General features: G+C 36.0%; 1 protein-coding gene across 4 annotated transcripts in view; it reads right to left on the bottom strand.

Moving 5' to 3' along the window:
* The window catches only part of HERC2 (HECT and RLD domain containing E3 ubiquitin protein ligase 2), a 114,533-nt gene that overhangs the window by 51,655 nt on the left and 40,334 nt on the right, over positions 1-22,544 (bottom strand). For all 4 annotated transcript variants that reach the window (XM_061377580.1, XM_061377584.1, XM_061377581.1 and 1 more), the window contains 31 exons: positions 21,654-21,905; positions 20,537-20,730; positions 19,793-19,993; positions 18,912-19,140; positions 18,712-18,836; positions 17,229-17,407; positions 16,104-16,288; positions 15,598-15,753; positions 15,215-15,400; positions 13,947-14,117; positions 13,737-13,840; positions 13,477-13,627; positions 12,629-12,843; positions 11,585-11,717; positions 11,348-11,475; positions 11,030-11,225; positions 10,312-10,448; positions 9,638-9,811; positions 9,429-9,565; positions 9,194-9,345; positions 8,568-8,759; positions 7,521-7,708; positions 6,824-7,016; positions 6,035-6,217; positions 5,286-5,470; positions 3,536-3,683; positions 3,246-3,442; positions 2,772-3,002; positions 2,203-2,338; positions 1,518-1,661; positions 52-194 (listed from right to left, as the gene is read on the bottom strand). In XM_061377580.1, the coding sequence (XP_061233564.1) occupies positions 52-194; positions 1,518-1,661; positions 2,203-2,338; positions 2,772-3,002; positions 3,246-3,442; positions 3,536-3,683; positions 5,286-5,470; positions 6,035-6,217; positions 6,824-7,016; positions 7,521-7,708; positions 8,568-8,759; positions 9,194-9,345; positions 9,429-9,565; positions 9,638-9,811; positions 10,312-10,448; positions 11,030-11,225; positions 11,348-11,475; positions 11,585-11,717; positions 12,629-12,843; positions 13,477-13,627; positions 13,737-13,840; positions 13,947-14,117; positions 15,215-15,400; positions 15,598-15,753; positions 16,104-16,288; positions 17,229-17,407; positions 18,712-18,836; positions 18,912-19,140; positions 19,793-19,993; positions 20,537-20,730; positions 21,654-21,905 (5,345 nt within the window). The remainder of the gene's footprint in view (positions 1-51; positions 195-1,517; positions 1,662-2,202; positions 2,339-2,771; positions 3,003-3,245; positions 3,443-3,535; positions 3,684-5,285; positions 5,471-6,034; positions 6,218-6,823; positions 7,017-7,520; positions 7,709-8,567; positions 8,760-9,193; positions 9,346-9,428; positions 9,566-9,637; positions 9,812-10,311; positions 10,449-11,029; positions 11,226-11,347; positions 11,476-11,584; positions 11,718-12,628; positions 12,844-13,476; positions 13,628-13,736; positions 13,841-13,946; positions 14,118-15,214; positions 15,401-15,597; positions 15,754-16,103; positions 16,289-17,228; positions 17,408-18,711; positions 18,837-18,911; positions 19,141-19,792; positions 19,994-20,536; positions 20,731-21,653; positions 21,906-22,544) is intronic.

The following is a 22,544-nucleotide window of genomic DNA, read 5'->3' as shown; positions in this document are numbered from 1 at the left end:
TGAATTAGAAAGATTTATTTATTAGGTTACTTGGCAGAAAACAGACTCTACCTCAAGCTCTTGTTTGTCAAATATTGCTTTCACAGGTGACGGTTGTGTAGCAGCTGTCAAAAGTTGCTGTAGAAGAATCATTGGAGGCTGTGGTCCTTCAGGAGACATATCTCCGATGTCAGGAGAGGCAACTGCTCCATCCTCTTGAAATAGAAACATTATTTCAACCAAAACCACGTTAAGTCAATTGCGAGATTTATGCTGGAGCCTACCAGTGGATCAAGGATATTGTTGTCTTTCCCACATTTCTTCTCCACAGCAACCTCGAGTTTAAGATCAAACCATGCGTGCCACTATCTCCATAAAAAGAAGTAAATGAGCAATTTGTAGATAAACAATATTTTTACTAAAATACATCTAGAACATATCTAGCAGACACTGCTCAGTGAAGAGTGAATTTGTGCAAGTATCTTCTGAGTTCACCTTTGACAATAGGACTATTACAAAGAGGTTCTTCCCCCTTTATACAGACAGCCAGCAATTTCACTGACCCCCAAATCACAGTGCATACTTTCTAGACTGAGTAATTTCCCCTTCTAATACACCTCTTAGGGAAGAGCTCCCTGTTCTGGCTCACGATTCTGCAACTTTATATTTGATTTTGTGTTCTTTTGGGCATAAATATTCACGTTGCCTAGATCTGTACTCTGGCTTTACTCCAGCTACACTCTTTACCATGGCTATCTCAGGGAAGTGTTCTCACTCTTCACCCCGCTCCAACGAAAAAAAGTTCTCATATTTGAAACAGTAACAGAACAGTTAATAGTCCTCATGTACTTATGCTGTTCTGGTTAAGAAAAAAAGTTCCGTTCCTGGAAAAAAAATCTGATCATTCTGTTGATTTAAAATTTAACAACCCCTAGAAAGATACAAATAAGCTGAATATATTTAAAGATGTTACATGTTTTCCAAATGCCTAAATGAACTATAAGGGCATCAATAGCTATCCTGAAAGGCAACAGAGCTATTTACTTTTATATGTAGAGTGAATGTACAGATAGAATGAATTCAAATTATTAAAACTACAATTTTTTAAACTTTTTAAGATTAAGCTTAAGACTCTGTAACCTGGTATTTGTTTCACTGGAAACTGCAAAACATTTGGAATAAAAGGAATAGCCAATTGAGAACTCGTACTTTAAGCTTTGAAGAAGAAAGAGACTCCACTGCAAAAAAAAAGTTATATTTTTAAAATTAATTACAAAGCTTACTAACTATAGAAGACTTACAAATTTAGCTAACTCCAATATTTCAAGCTTCAAACACTTGATCCATTTAGACTTCCAAACCCAAGTTAAAAAGTCAAAATGCTTTTAATATCTAAGGTTAAAACATTCCTGATTTTGAATTTTTAATTTTTAGTCTTTAGAGGGCAAACTTAATTTCTACCCTTCGACTGCCATTAGCACATACTCTATCTACAACCTAAACAAACAGCAGTACACTCAGGCTGCATTTCAGAATACCTGCAGGGTTTAATACAGATTCCTGAACAGCTGGCTGAGATAAGATCTGCCTTAGTGTATCCTGGTGAGAAAGAAGAGCTCGGCCTGCTTTCAGTATGTACAGCTTTAATTGCTGGCATCGCAGCAGATCCAAATCCACTTGACCTATCAGAAATATAAAACAGCTGTTAGCACTAGGAATCTCTGGTATTAGAGAAGAAAGGCTATCATTCATACAAGCTCAGCCCAAAGATCAGTTTACACCTTAAATCACTATGTGAAAACTTGTGAAATACTGATGATATGAGGTAGTTTGAAAAGCACCTGGATAAAAAGTCTGCACACATTCTATGACCCATGATACTAAAAACACTGCCTTCCTACTTTTCATATTAATACACAGCACAGTAGGCACAGTGAAGATGGACCCAGATTTTAAATAATTCACGACAAGAAGTCCAGCCCCAAACTTTATTTACACTTTCTCACCAAAGTAAAATGGTATTTCACCTACAGTGCAGAGTAATTCACCTCTTAGCTAAGCTTGTCTCATTAATGCTATTATTCAATACTGACTAAGGAAAACGCCAAGGTTCCAGAAAACCCTTTTTCTTATGTACATTTGCTGTTAGCAGTATCTTTCCAAAAGCATATCCATCTATTTAAAAACAAAACAAGAAACAAAAAAAAGAAAAGATTACTGTACCTGAAAGACCCTGACTGGGAGACTTCATTCTTTGTTTTTCTACTTTACTTCCAGCCAGGTTTACTAGTTGAGCCCAAATGGATAGCATAGGTTCAGTGAAAGGCAAGTTGTTCACATTAAAAGCCACAACTGGAAGCTGGACAGTGAGGGAAGAACCAGACAAAAACAAAGTATAGATAAACGTTTTTGTAAAATTTTACAAAATTATTCAAAGTTTCAATGTTTATTAACTGACAAATGCTACTTTTTCTCTTCTTCAATTAAATACAAATAAACATGCTCCTCTCATACCACAGCTATAAATAACATTGTCATGACTTGGGATTCTACCTCAAGTCAAACGACTTCAGCAAAAATCCCCTTTCCTTATATCTCCTCAACAAATGAGGACATGCTTTAATGGCCCTACAGAGGTTCACATGAGTACAATCTTAGATTTTCATTCAGAGCATTGTACATATTGAATGTCGATGTATTTACTGAATGAACAACAAATATTTTCTTTGCTCCATATCAGAGTCTTAAACCATGCTCCTCCTTGTATTAAAGTCTCTATAAAATGAACTTACTGGCTTCAGCTGATTCAAAGGGCACACTCTACATGTTCGCATATCATAGAACTGTACAGTGATTTTCCCTTTTGGGGTGATGCGTGTCACTGTGCCTTCTCCAAATTCATCATGAACTACTTGTCCACCCAGTCTCAAGCGACTGTCTATGCCACCAATCACCGCTAGCACTGCCATTAGGCCTCCGACCTCTGGATTCTCAGTGTCAGGGAAGTAGTCATCCAACAGAGCCTAACAAAGAACAATAAAATTAACTGTAGGGAGAAAACATAATACCTCTACCTGCTTTAAAATACAAAGTTAATCACACATACTTCAATTTAAAAATTACAACACATAAATACTTACATATATACACACAAATAGAAAAATGGTTTTAAAATTAAGTTTAATATTGTTTACAAACATTTAATATTTATAATTTAAAAATAAATAATGCTAAAAAAATGAGCTATTTTAAAACGTGGAAACTACCCCTTCTGACTGTTTTCCTGCAAAGATGTGGGTGATGGAGGTTAGCTGAGAGTTGATGTACTTGTTTATGAGTCCATTCCACTGGCCGAGTGAATGAAGCGTCCTCAGCAGTGCCACTATCTCTTCTGCTAAAGTACTACTGTGAGTGGCCGTTAGAGATGCTTGAGGTCTGGCCTTTCTCCTTCTCAGAGTAGATTCTAGAAAGACAAAACAATTGCACAACAGTTATGAATTTAATGCACACATTTTTTTATACATGAAAATAAGCCACTAATGGAAAATTTTTCTACCTCTGAGTAGTGGGATATCTGAAGAACAAGTACTAAGCAGGCTGCCTAAAAACCCAAACAGTTTTTCCACAAGAAATTTCATGTCTCTTGACCTTTCATTTTTATCCCAGGATGGAAGTACTGCTTTCAATAAATGTACAGCAAGTATCTAAAAAGAGAATAAAAATCAGTGTTATTCCATCCTAAGTCACCAAATATTAAAAAAACTTGCAAACATGTTAAGTACAGAAGAAGCTTTCCTTCGTAATTATTTCTATAATGCTGATTTCTTTCCAGCTGTGGAAATTAAGAGCTACTGATATTCAGGTTGCTGAGAAATATTCTAAAAGAAGTTGTGCCAGTTCCAAGTCAGTAACAATTTTATTGGCACATTATATTAGTGAATCCAACCTCTTCAATACTCAGGACATTAGACGAACACACAGTTAGAAAGAATGTAAATTACTAAAACACATAGGAAAGATAGTAGTATAGAATGGAAAGGTTTGTTCAGATTCCAGACTCAGATCTTAGTACTAAGATGTATTTCAGATTGAAAGTTTCCAAGTGTTCTGCAATGAAGGTATGATAATTAAAAATTATGAGACATAAAGCTGACTAATAGAAGGTGGCAAAACAGCAACCACAGTGATACCCAAGAGCAGTTACTGTGAAAGTAAGGCCTCTGACATGTACAGAACGAACTGGCTGGCATTTCTAAACCTAGACAGTGCAGGACTGACAAGGAACATGAGAAGGTGCAGTGCTGTAGTACCAAAGAGCAGATGGGGTTGCATGTTCTGAACAGAAATATTCCACATTTTGAGCTTTCTCATCTTCTACACATAAGACCAATACAGAGACCTCTCTTCTTCTAAACCTCTGTCAATAACACGTCTTTCTAAACTTCAACATCTCATCATTTTCTTGTTACTCTGTTAGATGCTGGTACATCGGGAATGCTCATTGCTCTTCAGTATTCTCTGAACAGCACAGGTAACTCTAATGCACTAAGGCCTGGATGATGACAGAAGTTTCATCACAGTAAAAATACTGGCAAGAATTTGATGGAGGATCACAAGAAATTTACAGGCCTTTATGATACAAGGCTTTAAAAAATGTCTTATCAAGGAAAAGACTAAGACCTTTTGATCTCCAAGCCTTAAAACTCGGAAGAATTATTCCATAATAAGGCTGCTTTTGAATCTCATGAAAAAGATGCTAAGGAAAGTGAAGAAAAAAAAAAAAAAAGGAAAAAAAAGAGAGAGAGAGAAGACAAAAGGGGAAAAGGGACAAGGGAAAAACAATACCAAAATAAGATGCATAGATGCAGCTTCTTAAGAGAGACTGTAACTAAACAATAATAACAGCTTGTTATGGAAGGAAGGGCAGTAAATAATACACAATTTGTTAACTGTAAAATGAAATTGCACATTTTTCCTAATCATCTTTTTGTTATTCTTTTCTTTATGCAACTTCTAGGAAACATTCTATGGGAGTTTCTGGAATACAGTTTTGGAACACTGTTTTGACCTCTCATCTGTACAGAACTTTCAGGCTTTCAACAGAACCATGGAGCCTGTAGTGGCCTGAAGGCTCAGAAACTCAACAGATATGTTTTTAAAGCAATGAATTCCAAATACAAGACAAGATGTTATCTTTTTCCCAATTAATTAATGTTTTTAATATACACTTTTTTTCTACTTTTAAAGACAGCTGAAGTGTACTAAATTAATCACCTATCAAAGTAATTTGGAAATACACACATTACCTGTCTCTGTAGTGAAGCAGCAGTGAAAGATTCATGCCCCTCAACAATTTTCATTAGCAAAGTTATCCACTGAGATGTACTAAGAGTGCTGCACATCTGAGGCATGAGTGCTATACTTCGAATGAATCCCAACGTGCACCAACTCCTATGCTGCTCTTTATAAACTAATTTATTTGGCAAGGAAGCTAAAAACAAAAAGATACATACATATAACAGTTGACTTTTCCGCCAGCTACATAATTCTCTATATACTACATGGGGAATTTTTGGACAAATCAGAACACTGAGCTTTAGAGCCTGTAATTAATTTTATTAAAAATGCCTTTAAAGCAATTCTCATCCTCACACAGTTTCCTCATTTCAACGTAGTTAACAGCATTACTTTTGAAATCAACAATGAAGCTGTGGAAATGAATAGGACATATCCAGTCATATTGTTGTACCCAAACAGGAAAAAAAAAAAAAAACAAACCAACCCTGTTAAGAAATTCACTGCCCAAGCTAACCATACATATTCTGATGCTCCACATCTCGTGTGTTTCTCTTGCTTTTACAATTATAAGAATGCTCAAGACCATTTATATGTTGCCTTTGCTAACAATTAAGATTTTAAAAGCTCTGAAAATGCCTTCTTTATCCTTTGGCCTCAAAGGATTAAAAACTAGTAACAAAAGATTTACAAAATTACAAGACAACAAAGCACAAAACAGAAACACATAGTTGAATCAGACTGTTTCTGCATAATGTACCTGATTTATCTATTGTTCCACTTTCCACAAGCATACGGAGTAGACCACACAGAGTCCTAGTAGCATCACTTTGCATGACTTCAGCATGGACACCAGCAGAGAGACAAAGTGTCTGTAACAGGTTCACTGTACTTGTCAGCATCATGGAAGTAGGGTGGAGATTCCTTTCAACTTGTTCTCCTTCTGAAGAGAGACAGAGAAAGCAAAGGAATGTATTAATATTGAGTTAAACTATTTCACAAAGACTTTTGAAAGAAACTGTGAGAAATTTGTTATAAATATTTCCCCTAAAATGATTTGACATTAAGAAGATTCCTTACCTCCAACTGCAAGAGCAAAATATAAACCAGACATTTTGTGCAGAGATTTTCAAGTTATTCTCTAGCAGTACACAACTTAAAAGGAATTCCAAATGCAGTGCCAAGAACCAGGGAAGCAGTGTAACTAGATGTATAATTAGGCCATATAAAAAAAAACTGCAGAAGGACATTAATGTATGCTAAAACGTGTATCTCCTGGTATCTGTAACTGAAACTATTTCAGTTGGGTAATACCGTTTTCTTTAGCCCACAAATATGCAACAAATGTGACACCATGCTCTCTACCCTCCTTTATCAGAGGAAAGCTATCTTAAGAAACATTCTGGTCAGAAATATACACCTATTAAATGAATCTTCTTTGGTGAAGCACTAATTTCCTATGAAAGAAGCTTTTTGATATTACAAGATATCAATTTTGGAATTCAATTAAAATCCTGCCTCTACTTTTATAAAAAAATAGCTTTTTTACCAGAATCATCTTCAGTGTCTGAATCCTCTGTTGTGGGCTGAGTTGCTGGCGGCGGCTCAGCTAGTTTGAGATCGTATTTCCCCTCCTTCCCCATTCTGTAAGAATTTGTACTTCCGGTGTCCCACTGCACTCTAATCCAGCCATCTTCTCCCAGTTCTCCAATCACACGACCCAAACCTGGAGTGGGTCCATCCTGACAAAAGAGAGGAACTCAAAGTTACACAATCAACAACACTAATTCATACTCAAAATTTGTAAAATAATAATGCAATTACTCTTGTTTGCTGCTAAACTAAGTTAGGCAGTAAACATTCAATGATGTTTCAAAATCCAGCATAAAGCTGAAAAGCATTTCACAGTTTTCAAAAGGAACGACGCCAGTAAACCACAGCAATACTCATGTTTAGATCTGTTTTACTATGTACTACGTAGGTGCCACACATCTAGTCATACGTGTATGATACTACTGTAGCATAGAAGTGATTCAATTTCCTCTTAAATCATTAATCAGAACAGTCTTACTAAAAAGAATTTTCATCTCTGAAAATGAAGTTAAACAAATAATATATTTTCTGTCAATTCTCCAAGCCTTTGAAATGTAAAGTAACCTTTAAAGTTTGAACATTAAATTCACAGACATTCCACTGAACAGACTTTAGATTTTAACACAGCCGAATCTGTACAAAGGAAATTGTACCTGATCACCCCATTTCCAGTCTACCCCTCTCACCACTCTGGTACCAATTTTCATCATGGCTGCCAGCTCTGGTCCAGAAACAGGGAGCTGAACAGGTGTAGTCTCCTTTCTTGATTCTTCCAGGACTGTGGCAGAAGCTCCATGAGAAGAGGCAATCATATCTTCTTCAATGTTATCAGAACTAGGTCCTAAATAGGAAAAAGCATGAAAAAATTTCAAACCAGCTGTGTTTATATGCATATATGCATATATATATATGCAAAACTTTAAGGCACATAAGGTTTGCGATTTAAAAGCAATAATAAATAGGAAAGCTGACTTAACAGGCGATGCAGTCAGATGAGCTTTTAGGAAACTTTGATGTAATTGCTTTGAATATACAAGACTGTAAATACTTAATTTTAAACAAAATAAGAAACAAAATAAGGTAGCTATATTATAATGAAAAGTCCAGTGGCTAAATGGTTCTACTAACAGAATTTTTTTGTAAAAACTTCCTAGAAGCATTCCAGTTACGTACAAGTTATAAGAACTATCTAAAAAGAAAAATCAAAAAAAAATCCAAAAAAAAACCCACCAAGAAATAAAAAACAGGGTAACTTGAATCACAGCAAAACACACTACAGAACTTCTTATAGCAGAATAAACAAAGGATCTTCCAGTTTAAATATAGGTAGAACAAATGAAACTGAATGAGTAGGGAGTAGGCACTTCCTAATGTTTCAATTTTAAATTTTCCATTTTTAATTTATTTGTAATGTTTCTATCAAAATTACACTATCATTCCTAAATTCTAGCAAGGGATGGCCAAAGCAAACACTTAGGAAGAAAACTGTGACTGAATAAAGGCTATTGTAACACTAACTTCCTTCTCAATCATGCTTACAGATACAGATAAATACGGTTTATATACTGGGGTAAAAGTAAACATCATTAAGTACTATCTTTCAGAAACAAAGTAATTCTGTAGTTTGGGTACACCAACAGGTAAAAAATACAGGAGATTTACAGAACACGTGCTTTCTCCCAAACAAGAAGATCTCATACCTATCAGCCGCAGAGTTGTTTGTGTCAACGCTAGCATGCCAGAATTAAGGAGGAGGCTCAATGTATTTGCACCATGCTGCAGAGTCAGCATGTTGAGCATGACCAGCAGAAAACGTGCTTGTGGAATAGTTCCAAGACTTGGTCCTGCTGGATTTTCATTAGTAATTGTTTGTAGAGGAACAGGCTGCACACCTAATTCAAAAGTAATACAAATAAGAAAGTCAATTAACACATGGGAACTACAGTAAAATAGGTTATAGAATCATTTAATTGATGGTTTGAAATATCTGAATTCCATGCTTCGCTTTAAGAAATTACAGGCTGAAGCTCCAAGAAACTTTGAATTTTTAGATGTTAATGGAGAAATATTACAAATGAGTAATCAATCACCTCCTGCTGGGAAACCAGCAACACTCTTAAATACTGAAAACTGAGTTAAGGAGGCTGGGGAGGGGAGCACAAAATGACACACTGACAGATAGAAAGTCAACGTAATCCTCAGTGAAAAACAAAGGAACTGATTTTAAGATCCTAACTATGAAGAACTTCAAAAAACCCCACCAAACTGCAACAGTATTCACTTAAAATAGTTTTCTCCCCAGCCAACATCAACAAATGAGATTTACCTAGTTCTTTAAATTTTGCACTGGCATCTAGCAAGATGTTCCGGACATTTTGAATAGCCCACGCATACAACTTCCCAAAAGTTACTTCTAGCAGCATTCTGTTAAATGGTGGGATTAGATCAACATCCTTCAAGCAGTCAGTAAGAGGTTCCCTTCATAGGAAAAAAACAACAAAATAAGTACATTTTTTTCTTATTGAAGAACTGTGAAAGCAAAAAGCAACAAAAAAATTTACCCTATATTGGCTCCTTCCGGAATAAGCCTCTGCCATCCACAGAACATAGCATACTGCACAGATGGGAGCAAAAAATTTTTTGCTGCCAATTTCAGGATAGTATCTATTCCCTCCAGACGAACTTCTGCTCTTTCCAACTGCAAAAGAGGAAAAATTGTCATATTTAGGTAAACTCCTAACACATGCAAGCCCGTTTTCATACATTTTACCTGTTTTAATAAACATTTTCTCATTTTTTCTACATCCACCGGCTCTTCTTTAAGTGCAAATTCAACAATAGTGTTAAGAAGGGCAGACTGTGGATACAAGCCTTGGACATTCTGCTTCAGCCATTTGTATTTGTGGACACCTGTAACTGTACTCAGAAGTGGCTGCCACTTATCCTGCAAAACAGGAAGGTAGAATCTTAAAACATTTTCAACAACTTCATTTTAAATTACTGAAAATATAAGGTACTTCATGTAAAACCATATTCAAATTTAAAATAGTAGAGGAACTTCTTCAAATCCAGGAAAAAGCTTAGTATTATTTGCAATTCATTCTCATTTACCATTGCTTCATAAAATTTTGAATGCATCAGTACTCAAAAAAAGAGGAAGTAACCCAGCAAAATCTTTTATTTTGAAATGAAGCGTTGTCTGGAAACTTCTAAGACTATCTAAAAATTAGAGAAGGTATATTTACATATTCTAAATATGCAGTATGTAGAATTGTTTTAGGAATTATTCCAGCTCTCACCAAAACAATGAACCATACTTAAGTATATACCCTAAACACCATTATCAGAATATTAAATGTCAAGTTATAACAATCCTGCTTCATCTTATATTTTTTTCTCTTGTTATTTTTATTCACAAGGTTGAGTCAGTATCTGATATGCTACCTTGGGTGATTTGATTGGTATGGGCCTTTTATCTATCGGTACAGGACTATGAGGTACCACGCAGGATTCTTCTAAATCACTCTCTTCATTTCCGATTTTGGATTCTTCCACATCAGCAGATTCAGATTTTTTTGGCACTAGAAACAAAAATTACATTATTTCATGTAATCTGATAACATTTTACAGTGCCACAATTTTACATTTGCATGATTAACCTAAGCATATAGAATGCTTAAGATCTGCCTGTAATAAAACGGAAATGTACTCTTGGTGAACAGTATGTCCAACTACGATTAAATTAGCTCTGTAGTATCTGCAACATGCTTTTATCTTTAAAAAACAACTTCAAAGGCACTTTGCTGTTTGTTCAGCACATTATTTCCAGTTAAACAGTTCTCCAGCTACACTGCTTTAATAAAACACAATATTTGATAAGATTTCACTTCTAGTTAGAATCTACTAAAACAAATTCAGAGGGACTGATACTGATGGATCATCTTTAATATGCTGGAACACAAAGAAGCCTGCCTCACCTCTTGTCTGCCTGTTCTTGCTTAGGAACTGACACGTAGCCATTGATTTAGAAAACTTCATGAAAATGCATCAGAAAGCAAATGGCTTTGATGCTTTACCTAACAAGTCTTAAATATAGAGCAGCAAACCTTGGAATGAGATTGATTTTCAATGTTTCAAAGAAAATACATTAATGTCACCTTACCTCTTTTTTTCCTTTTTTCTCTAATTATTTTCTGAGCTACCCTCCGCCATCGGGGCAAGGAACTCAAAAGTTTAAATTTAGACATTATAGAGAGATCATTGCAAACTGCAGGACGTAATTCATTGAATAAGAATCTCAAACGCTCAATGACAGGAGCACAAACTTCCTTGTAAGAACGACCTTGTTCTTGATGGGTCTAGAAATAGTATTGAAAGATTAGGTTACTGCTTAATATTCCATAAAATGAACAATATGTAACTTATTAATAAAACATTTAAAATGAAAAACAATCTGAACTACAGCAGCTACGAGGCTTACCTTTATCAGTGAGCATTTTGCTTGGTAGACAACACGACACACATCCACTACAGATTTTGGTAAAGTTTTGTGCTTTACCTGGTCAACTCCAAGGGTACCAGGATGAACAAGAGACAGTGCTATGTGACCTTAACAGGAAAAGACAATCTCTAAATATGCATTTCCAAAATCATCCATAGCATAGTTTAAACTGGTCCAAGATGTATTCTGGGACAGCTGTGCCACAAGCCTACCTACCCAAATCTTCATGCTTCAGAAGGCAACATAATAACAAACGTCCTACTTCTTCCACAGGATGCTCAGGAGGGAATGTGATTGGTGTTGTTAAGTGACACTGTTTACAGTATCTCTCTATCTGACACAAGAAGTCCTACAGAAACACACAACAGCTTCTGTTTAACTTCAGTTTTAAGTAAAATGAAAGGACCCAAAATACTGCAGCCAAGATTTAAATAACACTGAATAACCTCCATAATCTGAAGTAACAGGTGAAGTGAGATACAACACACAGTATGCACTTTTTAATACACAGGAAATACAATTCAATACTGCAAAGAATACCCTTTATCATTCTTGTATGAAAAACAACATGGCTCAAACAACAAAGCTACTACTGCCTTTATCTTTTTCTGACATAGCCAGGTCACCTAAGAATTTTTTATTCTCTTCTGGTTCATCATTATTGCTGTGTTATTCTCCCATTGACTTATTTGAGGGGTATAAAATATCAAAGGACCTGAACTCAACAGGTTCAAAAACCTGAAGATACTATAAAAGACAGTGATCAATGTAAATTTTAGGAGCTTTCATAATGCCTGTGAATCCAGCTAAGTGAAACCTGAACCCTAAGGCACAAAGGGACTTCAAGGCACCTGACACACAAAATACATTTGAACTTGGGCAAAGAAAACTCCATCTTAGTTCAACTGAAGGTAAGCAGGGTCTGTCAATACTACTAAAACTTGACATAGAAAGTAATGCATTATTATTTTTTTGTAAGATACATTTATACTTTTTAGTTCTACCACTCAAAAATTCAAAAGAAGAAACTGTACTAAAGTGAAATACACAAATTTTACCCACTAGCAGTACTCAACCACTCCTTTCACTTTTTCAACTATTTTGCTATAACTATTGGAAAATATATTGCTATAACTATTTTCAACTTTTTTCAACTATTTTGCTATAACTTCTGGAAAATTCTGACCAACAAAACTGCTTCAGGCCATCACTGTCACCCTTCAGCAATATTTTTTGTGAACAGAATTACTGAAGGCTTACCTTTACAGTGTGATCCTGAATATTATTGTCTGCAATAGCTTGGAGAAAAGGTTGTGAATGGTCACTCAAAGTTAATCGATGTGTATATAGTTTTGATTTGTTTGGGGTAGTGTTACCAGGTGAACTGCAATGGTCTTCATCTTTTTCCTCATTGTAACTATAATGAATCTGACTAGTTTGCAAGCCTCCAGAAAAGATAGATGATTTCAACCATTCTAAAAGAAAGGAAACACACATGTATATTCTGATGAAAGATTAAGCTATCAACAGTTAACAAGTCCATCAAACAAAATGCTTATATAGTCTTCAAACAAGGTTTAGCAGCTCTTCCATTTGATGAAACTTTTTCACACAAAAAAAAAAAAGGAAAAAAAAAGAAAAAAGGGATGGGTGCTGCAACTGAGAAACAAGTAACAGGGCAGCCATCACCCGTTCAGATATATTAGGGCCTTAGCTATTTTTCTGTGATTAATATTGAATTATCCCATCTATTCACCAAACTAAGATACCCAACAAGATAGACTCCAACACCAGATGATTCAGGGACTCTTAACTGAACACAAATTGTGAGATAACTGTGCTATACAGTCTCCTTTCTCCTACAGTATTCTGTCTTGCATATTACAAAAAATATGGTATTTAACTGTTCAAAATTATCTAATCCCCATTTCAATCTTGCTACATTAGTGGACCTTGATGAGTGTGGTAATTAATGTTACGAATAAAGAACTTCTGGAGAAGACAGCAAAACTGAAGAGGTGATAGATTCCAAGTTAATTTATTTGGACTGTGTCTTTTTATTGTATGCTTTCACTGGTATTTATCACACAAAATGAGGTTCGGCTTACTGGCACATTCAACTTCCAGAGGTGAAAGTGGTGTGCTCATTGCCAGGTAGGAAGCATGCAGTCCAAGGAGAAGACCCAAATTCCTTTCAGTGTCTATTAGAGGTGATGACAAAGTGCTGAGATCTGGCGTCGTAATTACTTCCTGGTCAGGCTAATTAAAAGAAACACAAGTTGAAAGCTAGAAATGAGCTCCCACAAGGATTCTCATATCAAAGCAGTACTTTAGAAGGTATGTATCCATTAACATGTAACATTTTTACCTCCATATAGTGCCCAACACAGAAGGCATGCATTGATTCCCGTGTGTCTTCAAACTGCAAAGCAGCTTCCAAAGCAACAACTGGGTCCTCACCTGCAAACTGAGCTAATGAAAGAATGAGGTAGTCAGTATAATATTTAAAAAGATGTTCATCTAATCTAGTTTTGAAACAGAAGTAATCTGTGTTTTCAATTCAGATGCTCATTCTCACCAAGTATGCTACTGCCAGTTAAAGACTGGGTTTGGAAGTCCTTTATATCATACACTTTCCCATCAATCACTGTCCAAAATCCTCCATCTTTGTTATGGTTCTCTAGATCAGCTTTACGTATAAGTGTCACCTCCTCATTATTTCTGCAACTCTGGCCAGTAAAAAATGAACCTACAGGTATGAAACAGAATAGAGAAATTATCAGCAGAAAAACAAAGGTTTTTGAACATTCTTTAAATAGTTGTCTAACCAAATTCTACACTTCTGCTCAAAGGCTGTTTGTCTTTCGATATGCTCAGAAGTCAAAGGGCTATTAATATTTCCCTGTCTGCATACCATGCAATTAAATTGTCTTTATGCTGTATTCTTTTATGAACTAATCTCCAATGTCACATTATCAAAAACCTAGCAATGCCAAACTAGACAGCTGTTTTGTTTGGAGGTACACCAGAACAACCAGTGTTCTGGCAAATCACTGCCATAGTCTGTTGTCCCTCCAAACTACTTCAGTTTTATTACATGCTTGCCTACAAGGCATTGGCTGTATCTTTAATTTTAGTCTAAATCCGAATCTTATTTTTTATATGAAAGAAGGAAGGTTAAATACATGTTAGAACGCCTCCCCATCTACATACAAGTAAACTATTTCAAACCAAAGGTGATTTCATCCAGGCAAGAAACATCAGAGTAATGTTTGCACACATGCACCTTTATATCAGTTTTCTCTATTAAAAACCAATAACTGAATTTTGAGTTTTTGCTCTCCCCAGCACACTACTGTCTATCAGTGTGACGTCTGGCTCTTAAGTTATGCTAACCATGTTTCATTCCTCCCTCTGCCAGTAAAATGCTTACAGTCCAAAATGCTCATTTTTAACTTCTTTTCATCCCAGATTCAGCTCTATAATAAAGTGCCTCAGGAAAAGAAAACTTCTTTATTTCAAAGCTTTCACATTGCTCTGCCTTTACATTACAGATAGAATTTAGTAACAAGATGCACAGATGTACCACTCCTGGTTTTCACTGCAACTTTTCACACTCAAAATTACCTGAACTACTTGATTTTAAAAGTTGCATTTGTACTCTGCTTAATATAACTTCCTTAAGAATTTACAGGCAGAAATAAATACTGATGTGTGAATTGGTAAATAAAAATTTGTAGTATAAAGTAGAATTCCCTTCTCAAGAGCAGCTCATGAACAGTCACCATTTTTATATAGCTACTTTATGAAAACATAAATAAACAGCCCAGATGTTTTTGTACATACCCATTATTCCTGGCCATGCTAAATCCTCATTGTCATCCCTTTCCTTTCCAGGGGCTAAATGGTTAAATCTGTCTAGATGTTCAAGCAAGCCAGCTAACAGAGGGATAGCACCAGCTTCCTGCATTAATCCAGCATTTTTACTGAGAAGTAGCACTACAGAAACCACCAATTCTGGAAGAAGAATGCCTAGAACACAGAAAAAAACACAAGTAAATCACCAAGCAATACATTCTGCCTTCAAGTACTACTTCATTACAAAGCTCTTGCTTTCCCCATCAAATTTCCCCTTCTTGACTTTATTTTGTAATTTACAACTTTCAAGAACAGCTACAATACAACTTTATAATTTGTGAAGGAAAGGAGGACAGCAAAGAAAAACCTACCTGTTAAATCCCCATCCACGACACGAGACACTTCCGCAAAATGCCTATGACTAGTAGAAGCAATGCTGGTTGCCACAGGAAGTATATCGCCAATGTGTGTGCACAGGAGAGCAGTGTATTTCTTCAGTAAAGAGCCAACACCTAAGAGGTCAGGACCTATGTACAAAGGAGGAAGAATACAGAAAACCATCACATAGTCGTGTTTGAGAGACAGATTTCAAAAGCTGTCACTCTTCTGAAATGCAGCTACTCAGCACTGCATTTAGAAATTACATCCTTTTAAAACTTCAGAAGTTTATAAATTTGTTATCTAGATCCTGTTGCCTTCAGAAAAGAAATTTCCCTTTACAGAAAAAAAATAAAGAACTACTTTCAAGCACTTTTCAGACAGATTCAGCAACTAAGCTGATAAATGAGGTAAGCTAAAGAAAGAAACTAATATCCTCTGAAAAACATATTACAGAAATGCTGGAAGAAGGGGGGCTTATTTTTGTACAGTAACTTACCGTATGTATTAGGGACCTGCCCAACACAATCTCCTGGGTAAAGTTTACTAATAAGCAGCCGCTGAAAACGGAGCAACAGGTCCAGAGAAGCAGACCTCTCTTTGCTACAATGTTCATGGTCCATGCAGGAAGAAATGCGACGAGCAACATCTTTTAATTTGACTATCGTCTGTGAAGCGATGTTCCTAATTGGTACAAAAGTATTGTAAAGTACTTAAAGGCAGCTGGTAGTGAAGACAGTCCACAGAAACACAGGTTAAGCTTTGGCTAGAGTTTTGCACAGCTATATAAGAAACCTATGCGAAGTTTCTTTGTAGGATGTTCCCTTGTTTGCATCATAGTATCCAAAAAAGTCAACAGTTTTTGTGGAGGCATTCCGTTTTACAGGATTTATAAAAAGTACATCAATTCTGGTTCTTTTGTCAATCACTCACTACAAAAATCAATCTGACCATTTTCACTGAAAGGCTGCAATGAAAGTCATGACATTATGTAGATCAGAAGAGTCTCAGTACTGATTAAATTACTTTGTTACCAGCACAATTAAGTGAAAAAGCACAATATATCTCTCAGTAGTCTCATAATTACTTCCTGTTACATATACTATATATGACATACCGATGTAGCTGACATAAAGGAGCTTTGTTCTCAGCACCCTGTTGGTCATGTATTCACAATTCTTTCTCAGTGTCAAGAATTTAAAATTCATGTTTAGGCCCACTTACAGCCCCAACTACAGTCTCCTTAAGGAAAAATTGTCCATTCTAAATAAATTTGTGCTGAATCTCATATTTCATAAGGACAGGCTTGTTGAGTGTTTATCCTTTTTTTTGTTACAGAGACTTTCAGGGTACAGGAAGAAGCACACAAATCATAAAAGCAAGGCAGTAAGTTTTCCTAAAATCAGTCATTAAGTATAGAACTGTGGTCTTCAGCAAATATAAAATAGCAGAACTATAGGAAAGCTAGGAGAATGTTCAATATTTTGTATTCTGATGAGCTAAAATGCTAGCAGGAGACTGTTTTATCTGTTAACCAAAATTAGTCATCCTTTAGTTGACTAGTTCATAAAACTTCTGAACAGATCTTCTGTACAAGAGTAAAAGACAAATTCAAAGCAACTACCTTAGTAACTGCTGAATTAACTGAACTAATGGCAAACTTTGCTTTCCTGCAGATTCATAAATTCCAGTATTAATAAGGTCTTTGTCCAATGGAGTCCTGCTCCTATGAAGCGTTGATGCATTTGCTTCTTGTTCATCAATTTCTTTTTCTTTCTGTGCTTCTTTTTTTGCTTCTATATCCTAAAAAAGTATATAAAGAAAATGGGCGAACTGCCACTGTAATTATGAAACATTTTACTAACAAGTATTCATGTTAACATGATCGAGTTATTTTTAAATATGCCAGAAATGAAACAATCCCTACCAGACAAATGTGTACTGAATATTCCATAACAAGTCCATGAGCACACATTTTTAAAAATATATAAAATGAAAGGAAGGGAGATGAAAGTAAGAAAGAGCAGACAGCTACCAAATTCAATTTCCACCAAACCAAGTTAACAATTGCTTTGTGTTTGACCTATGTTTAACCATGCCAATAGCTGGTGCACAGTTCAAAACCAAAGGCATGTTTACTCTATAAAAATAACAAATTCAGTCCACTGCAGAAGAACCTGGCATAGATTTGCTACTGAGCTACAGTCATACAGAACTCTGGAAATAGACTCACCCAGGTTTTAGACAACATAAATTAACCCGTGCAGTGACATACGCTGCCACCTAGGTCAGTTTAAGCATATACCTGAAGTTGGCTCTGGCATCTCTGACCCACGCTATAACAAATGTGCCCTAGGAGACTTGGTTAAAAATCAAGAGCTGTTACATGTCTTTGAATACAACAGAAAAAGCTAATGCTAGACTATGCAGTAAAGCAAAAAATAATACATGCATTTTCTCTCATCATAAACCTCCCCATTTACCAACAGTGGAGGAAAAAAAAAAAGAAAGTATACTTGGAAGAATAAAACAAGTGAAGAGGCAAGTGAAAAGCACACTTTTTTTTTTCATAGCCACAGATAAATATGGCAATTTAAAGCAGTCTCTGCAGAGAATGTCTTATCTCCGAGGAACTAATGGAGAAGACAAGAAACACAGAATGTTTCTTTCTTCCTTTATCTAACTAGTCAGCACTTACTACACATTCAAACCTGCCTGAAATGGAACCTATGGAAAATTGGGATGCTGCAAAGAATTCATTCACCTTGAATTCCTGAGTACTATGACTGAAATTTCTGCTGGAGAGACATCGGTGAAATCAAGGAAGTGAAGAACTGAAGAATCCCATAGAAAGGTACAAACTGCTTTGTAAAATTATACTCCTATTATAGAGCTTTATTAAAAGTTTGTTACCTTTGTTGATATCACCACTCCAGGCGACGAGAAGAAACACACTACTAAAAAGGAGAATGTGATTCACACTTCCATACAAACACTGGCTCAAGTTTCAGGTCAAAGGAGGATAAGATCAATCTACAAACTCAAACAAACACTTGATACATCTTCTTATTCTGTTTATACAGACCTTCAAAGCTGCTGAAACATACCTGAATTTCTGCAGTAATAGCAGCATTTAGTGCAGACTCTAAGCCTCCATCAGCCATCAAGCTCCCCACCAACAGGTCAAGCATAAATCTACGGCCTGGACTTACATTCATTTCATTTCCTGAAACTTAAGAATGGAAGGAGCTATTAATGAACTAGAAATGAAACCTCCAAACAAACAGGTTTAAATATTAAGACCAACCTGCACTGGGTAAGAGCGCCGAGAGAGCTCTAGCCCGCTCTTCTGCTGTTGGCAGTAACACAGACCATCCACTCTGCAGCACTGCTTGAGCAGCCGATTGCACAGTATTAAGGACACCAGCATTGCTTGCTAATGTCACCACTGTCTGTTTCAGGCTATTGAGCAGAATACTGCCCAGACCTAAGCCAAGGCATTCCGGATCCACCTGATGACTAATGGCAGCATGAAGCTGAAAAAAAAAAAAAAAACGTGGAGGGAGAAAGCAAATTTTAATTAAGAAGAGATGTGAACTTTGGGAGGGGAAAATCGTCAAAATTGGAGAAAATAAGTGCATTGACCAAGACACAAACTTTCACATCTGTAAGTTCATGAAATTAAGGGAATTGCTGGCTTGCCCAAACACACACTCAATTTAAACTAATACCCAAATATTATGTCATATATTTAATTATATACCATAAACTCTGAACTGCAATAACCTAAATAATGGCCTAAACTGTTCCGACTTTGCTACAGTATGCTAGGAAAAGTAGCACATCTTCCGTAGCTGTCAGATACCCTCTAAAGAGGACAATCACTCTTAAAAACGCTGTTTAAAATTCTTAGAAATGCTCAAAATCTTGGCTTATTGTGTGACTATACCATGCTTAATCCATTTAAATTTTATTTTTATGGTTCATTTTTAAAGAGATCCAAAAGCTGTCAAGAAGAAAAAAAGCCAACCATTAGCTGCCAAATTTCAAAGAGTAGAAAGTGATACTGTACTTACTTCACTTTTAAAATCAATAAAAACATTTTAAAGCACATTAAGTCTGCTATTTTCATCCATTACTGAAACAATTAGCTCAAGGACTGCTGAATGTGTAAGAAACTGAAGGTACCTGAAGCCTTAGAAGGTTTAATGTTGCCACAGCCATACACTCTTTCTCCTGAGGAGGGGGCCAGTCAGAGGAGCCATCCATTCCCTCTGTCACTTGTCTTAGTAACAGATCTAGCTGCTCAAATGTCATGGGGCAAATATCCACCACAAAAGGCACCCGCAAACCTATTGACCATTCTGAACACGATGACCAAGCAAAACTCTATAAATAGAAACAAAATTCAACCGTTATTTCCCAAAGGTAAGATGACACTGATTACAGATAGGAGTGTAAAGCCAACATCTGCCTTCAAACAGTAACAGAAGATGAAGAAATAATATCAGCACCTCTGTTGAAGAGAACCCTCCACTTCCATCCTTGTCAACATGCACAAAACCCTACCAAGGCCAGAAAAAAAAAATTCTCTTATCACATTTTCCAAACTGCTGTTATGCCAGTCCAGAGAGCTCACTATCTTTGTTGCAAGAAACCTTCTGCTTGACAATTCTTCAATTCCTATACCAGACTAAAATCACATCAGGTAAATAGCTACTCCTCAGAACACCACAGGGAAGGAAAGCTAGTCACCCCCTTCTGGCAGAATTGCATAAGACTTGTTTTTTCCAAGCCCTCATTTATTCAGAATAAGAAATAATAAAAAAAAGTCATGCAAACACAGAAAGAAGGACTGGGATTAGTGTACAGAACTAGTCTCAGTTAGAGACGAAGACAAATCATAATTAACAAATCAATAATAAAACTTACCTGAGCAGGCCCACAGGCGATTCCAACAATATGCTTCGTGTCTAATCCTGGGAGAGCTGCGGGCTCTGGTTTGGTGATCCGCAAAGTATCAAAATGTTGATACTGATCATTGCTTCCCCAGCTGTGCACTTCACTATCTTCAGTCAGTGCTAAACAATGGGTAGATCCAGCTGCCACATCTATCACCTTTTTCCCTGATAGGAAAGTGAATATTGAAAACATAAATTAAAGATTACAATCATTAACAGAAAAATATCAGTGGTAAGGAAAACTGTGCTAATTACAAACATACTTCACTATGAACACATTATGGATGTCAGAAGTCTCACCTTTGCCTTAGCAGTGGATTGGAAGAGTACAGCAAAAGAAAAACCAGGGAAATATTTAAAATTCTTAAGAGACAGCTTAAGTACAAAAGTTGACAAGCCTGTTAGAAAAAGAATCTTCCATTTTGTATCCCTTCTACTTAGATAGTTTTTCAGGAAAGGTTTATTCATAGATGGGGATACCTTTCAACAGAGACTGTAAAGTTATATGGTAGTCATCAGTTCAGAAGTTACTATCTATTAGACCATTATATACGAATAACAATTTTAGGAATGACAGAGCAATAAAGGATTTTTCCTACTCATCTTCTCCTACAGAACTCAGGTTTCTCTCAAATGCAATAAGCGATCTTCACTTTATTACAAAATAGTCAAAAGTACTGGCACAAACACAGTTTTAACATTATTTGTTGCCTGTGACTGTCATTTATTCCATTCACATGCCCTAATCTAAGCATAAATATATCTTTTTAATATATATTCATCTGTATAACAATGCAAAGGTACAGGTTCATATGAACACTTAAATCATAATAAAAGAAAAGCAGAAAGAATACAAGACAAGCAGCATTTAAAGTAGTCATAATACAGTGTCTCTAAGTCTGCTAGAATTTTAAAGGTATAAATGCAGAAGTCCTGGGAAATGTGCATTATCTTTTTCAATGCAACTAGCATAGAGTATGACAGAGTACATGGTACCATCATTCTTAAAGTTGAGGTCATTAGTGTCCCATAAAAGACTGCAACAACAGCAAAAAGAACTTTGGAATACTTTCAGTTCTGGTTACTACCTTTCAAGCCATCCAGCAGTTTTGGATATCGAACATGCTCTTCCGTTCCATGCCCAAGTCTCTGATTGTCACCTTTGCCCCAGGTATAAACCTGTCCATCTTTGGTTAATGCAATAGAAAACTGACTCCCACAGCGTACTTTCACAATGTCCAGATCCTGAAGTTTTTCTATTAACTTGGGAGTCTTGCAACCATCACTGCCTCCTCTTCCCAATTTTCCATAATCTCCATCACCCCAAGACCACACTTGGCCTTTAAATCAAGAGAAAGAAAACAAAAATACTGCATCACTTTTTCATGTAATGAAGTTACCTGTTTTGACAAGCAAGTTCTTACAAAGATAAGATTCTATAATAAGCAGAATTTTCAAATTGCAATTTAAGAATAGCAGTTATAAATTAATTTTTAATTCTTTATGAAAATACGAAGAAAAATATTAGAAAAGTTTTCATGTTGATAGAACTAAGGGCAGCACATAACATGCACTGAAAACTCATCAGTGTACAGAAATTCCTTCTTAAAAACATACGAAGTAAGGACTTACTGCAAATCAAACCTGTGGTTAAAAACTGCCTTCTTTTATTATAAGGTGTTACAAGAACTTGCAAGATCTTTTTCCACATTAAATGCTCGAATAGTCTGTGAAACCTGTTTTATTTGCAGTTGTCACTCAACCATTTCACAAAATGTAATTAAGAGTGCCATTGTCTATCCTGTACTTTTGAAACACACTACTAAATCTAAGTCCTGATGTAGGAACTTTGAAAAAGCCCAAGTCATTCTGCATCTGCATTAAATACGATTATGGTTCAAGAATGGTAAATATATGATTGTCCAAAAAGAAAGTCTTGATTCTGATGCATTTATGTTCCCTGCTTGCATAAGCTAGTC

Source organism: Neopsephotus bourkii, unplaced genomic scaffold (assembly GCF_033783945.1).
Source record: "Neopsephotus bourkii isolate Nb327-2 ecotype Australia unplaced genomic scaffold, CSIRO-AGI_Nbou_v1 NB_1760, whole genome shotgun sequence".
Lineage (NCBI taxonomy): Eukaryota > Metazoa > Chordata > Aves > Psittaciformes > Psittacidae > Neopsephotus > Neopsephotus bourkii.
The sequence above is the reverse complement of the archived record's forward strand: the minus strand, read 5'-3'. Positions and strand labels throughout refer to the sequence as shown.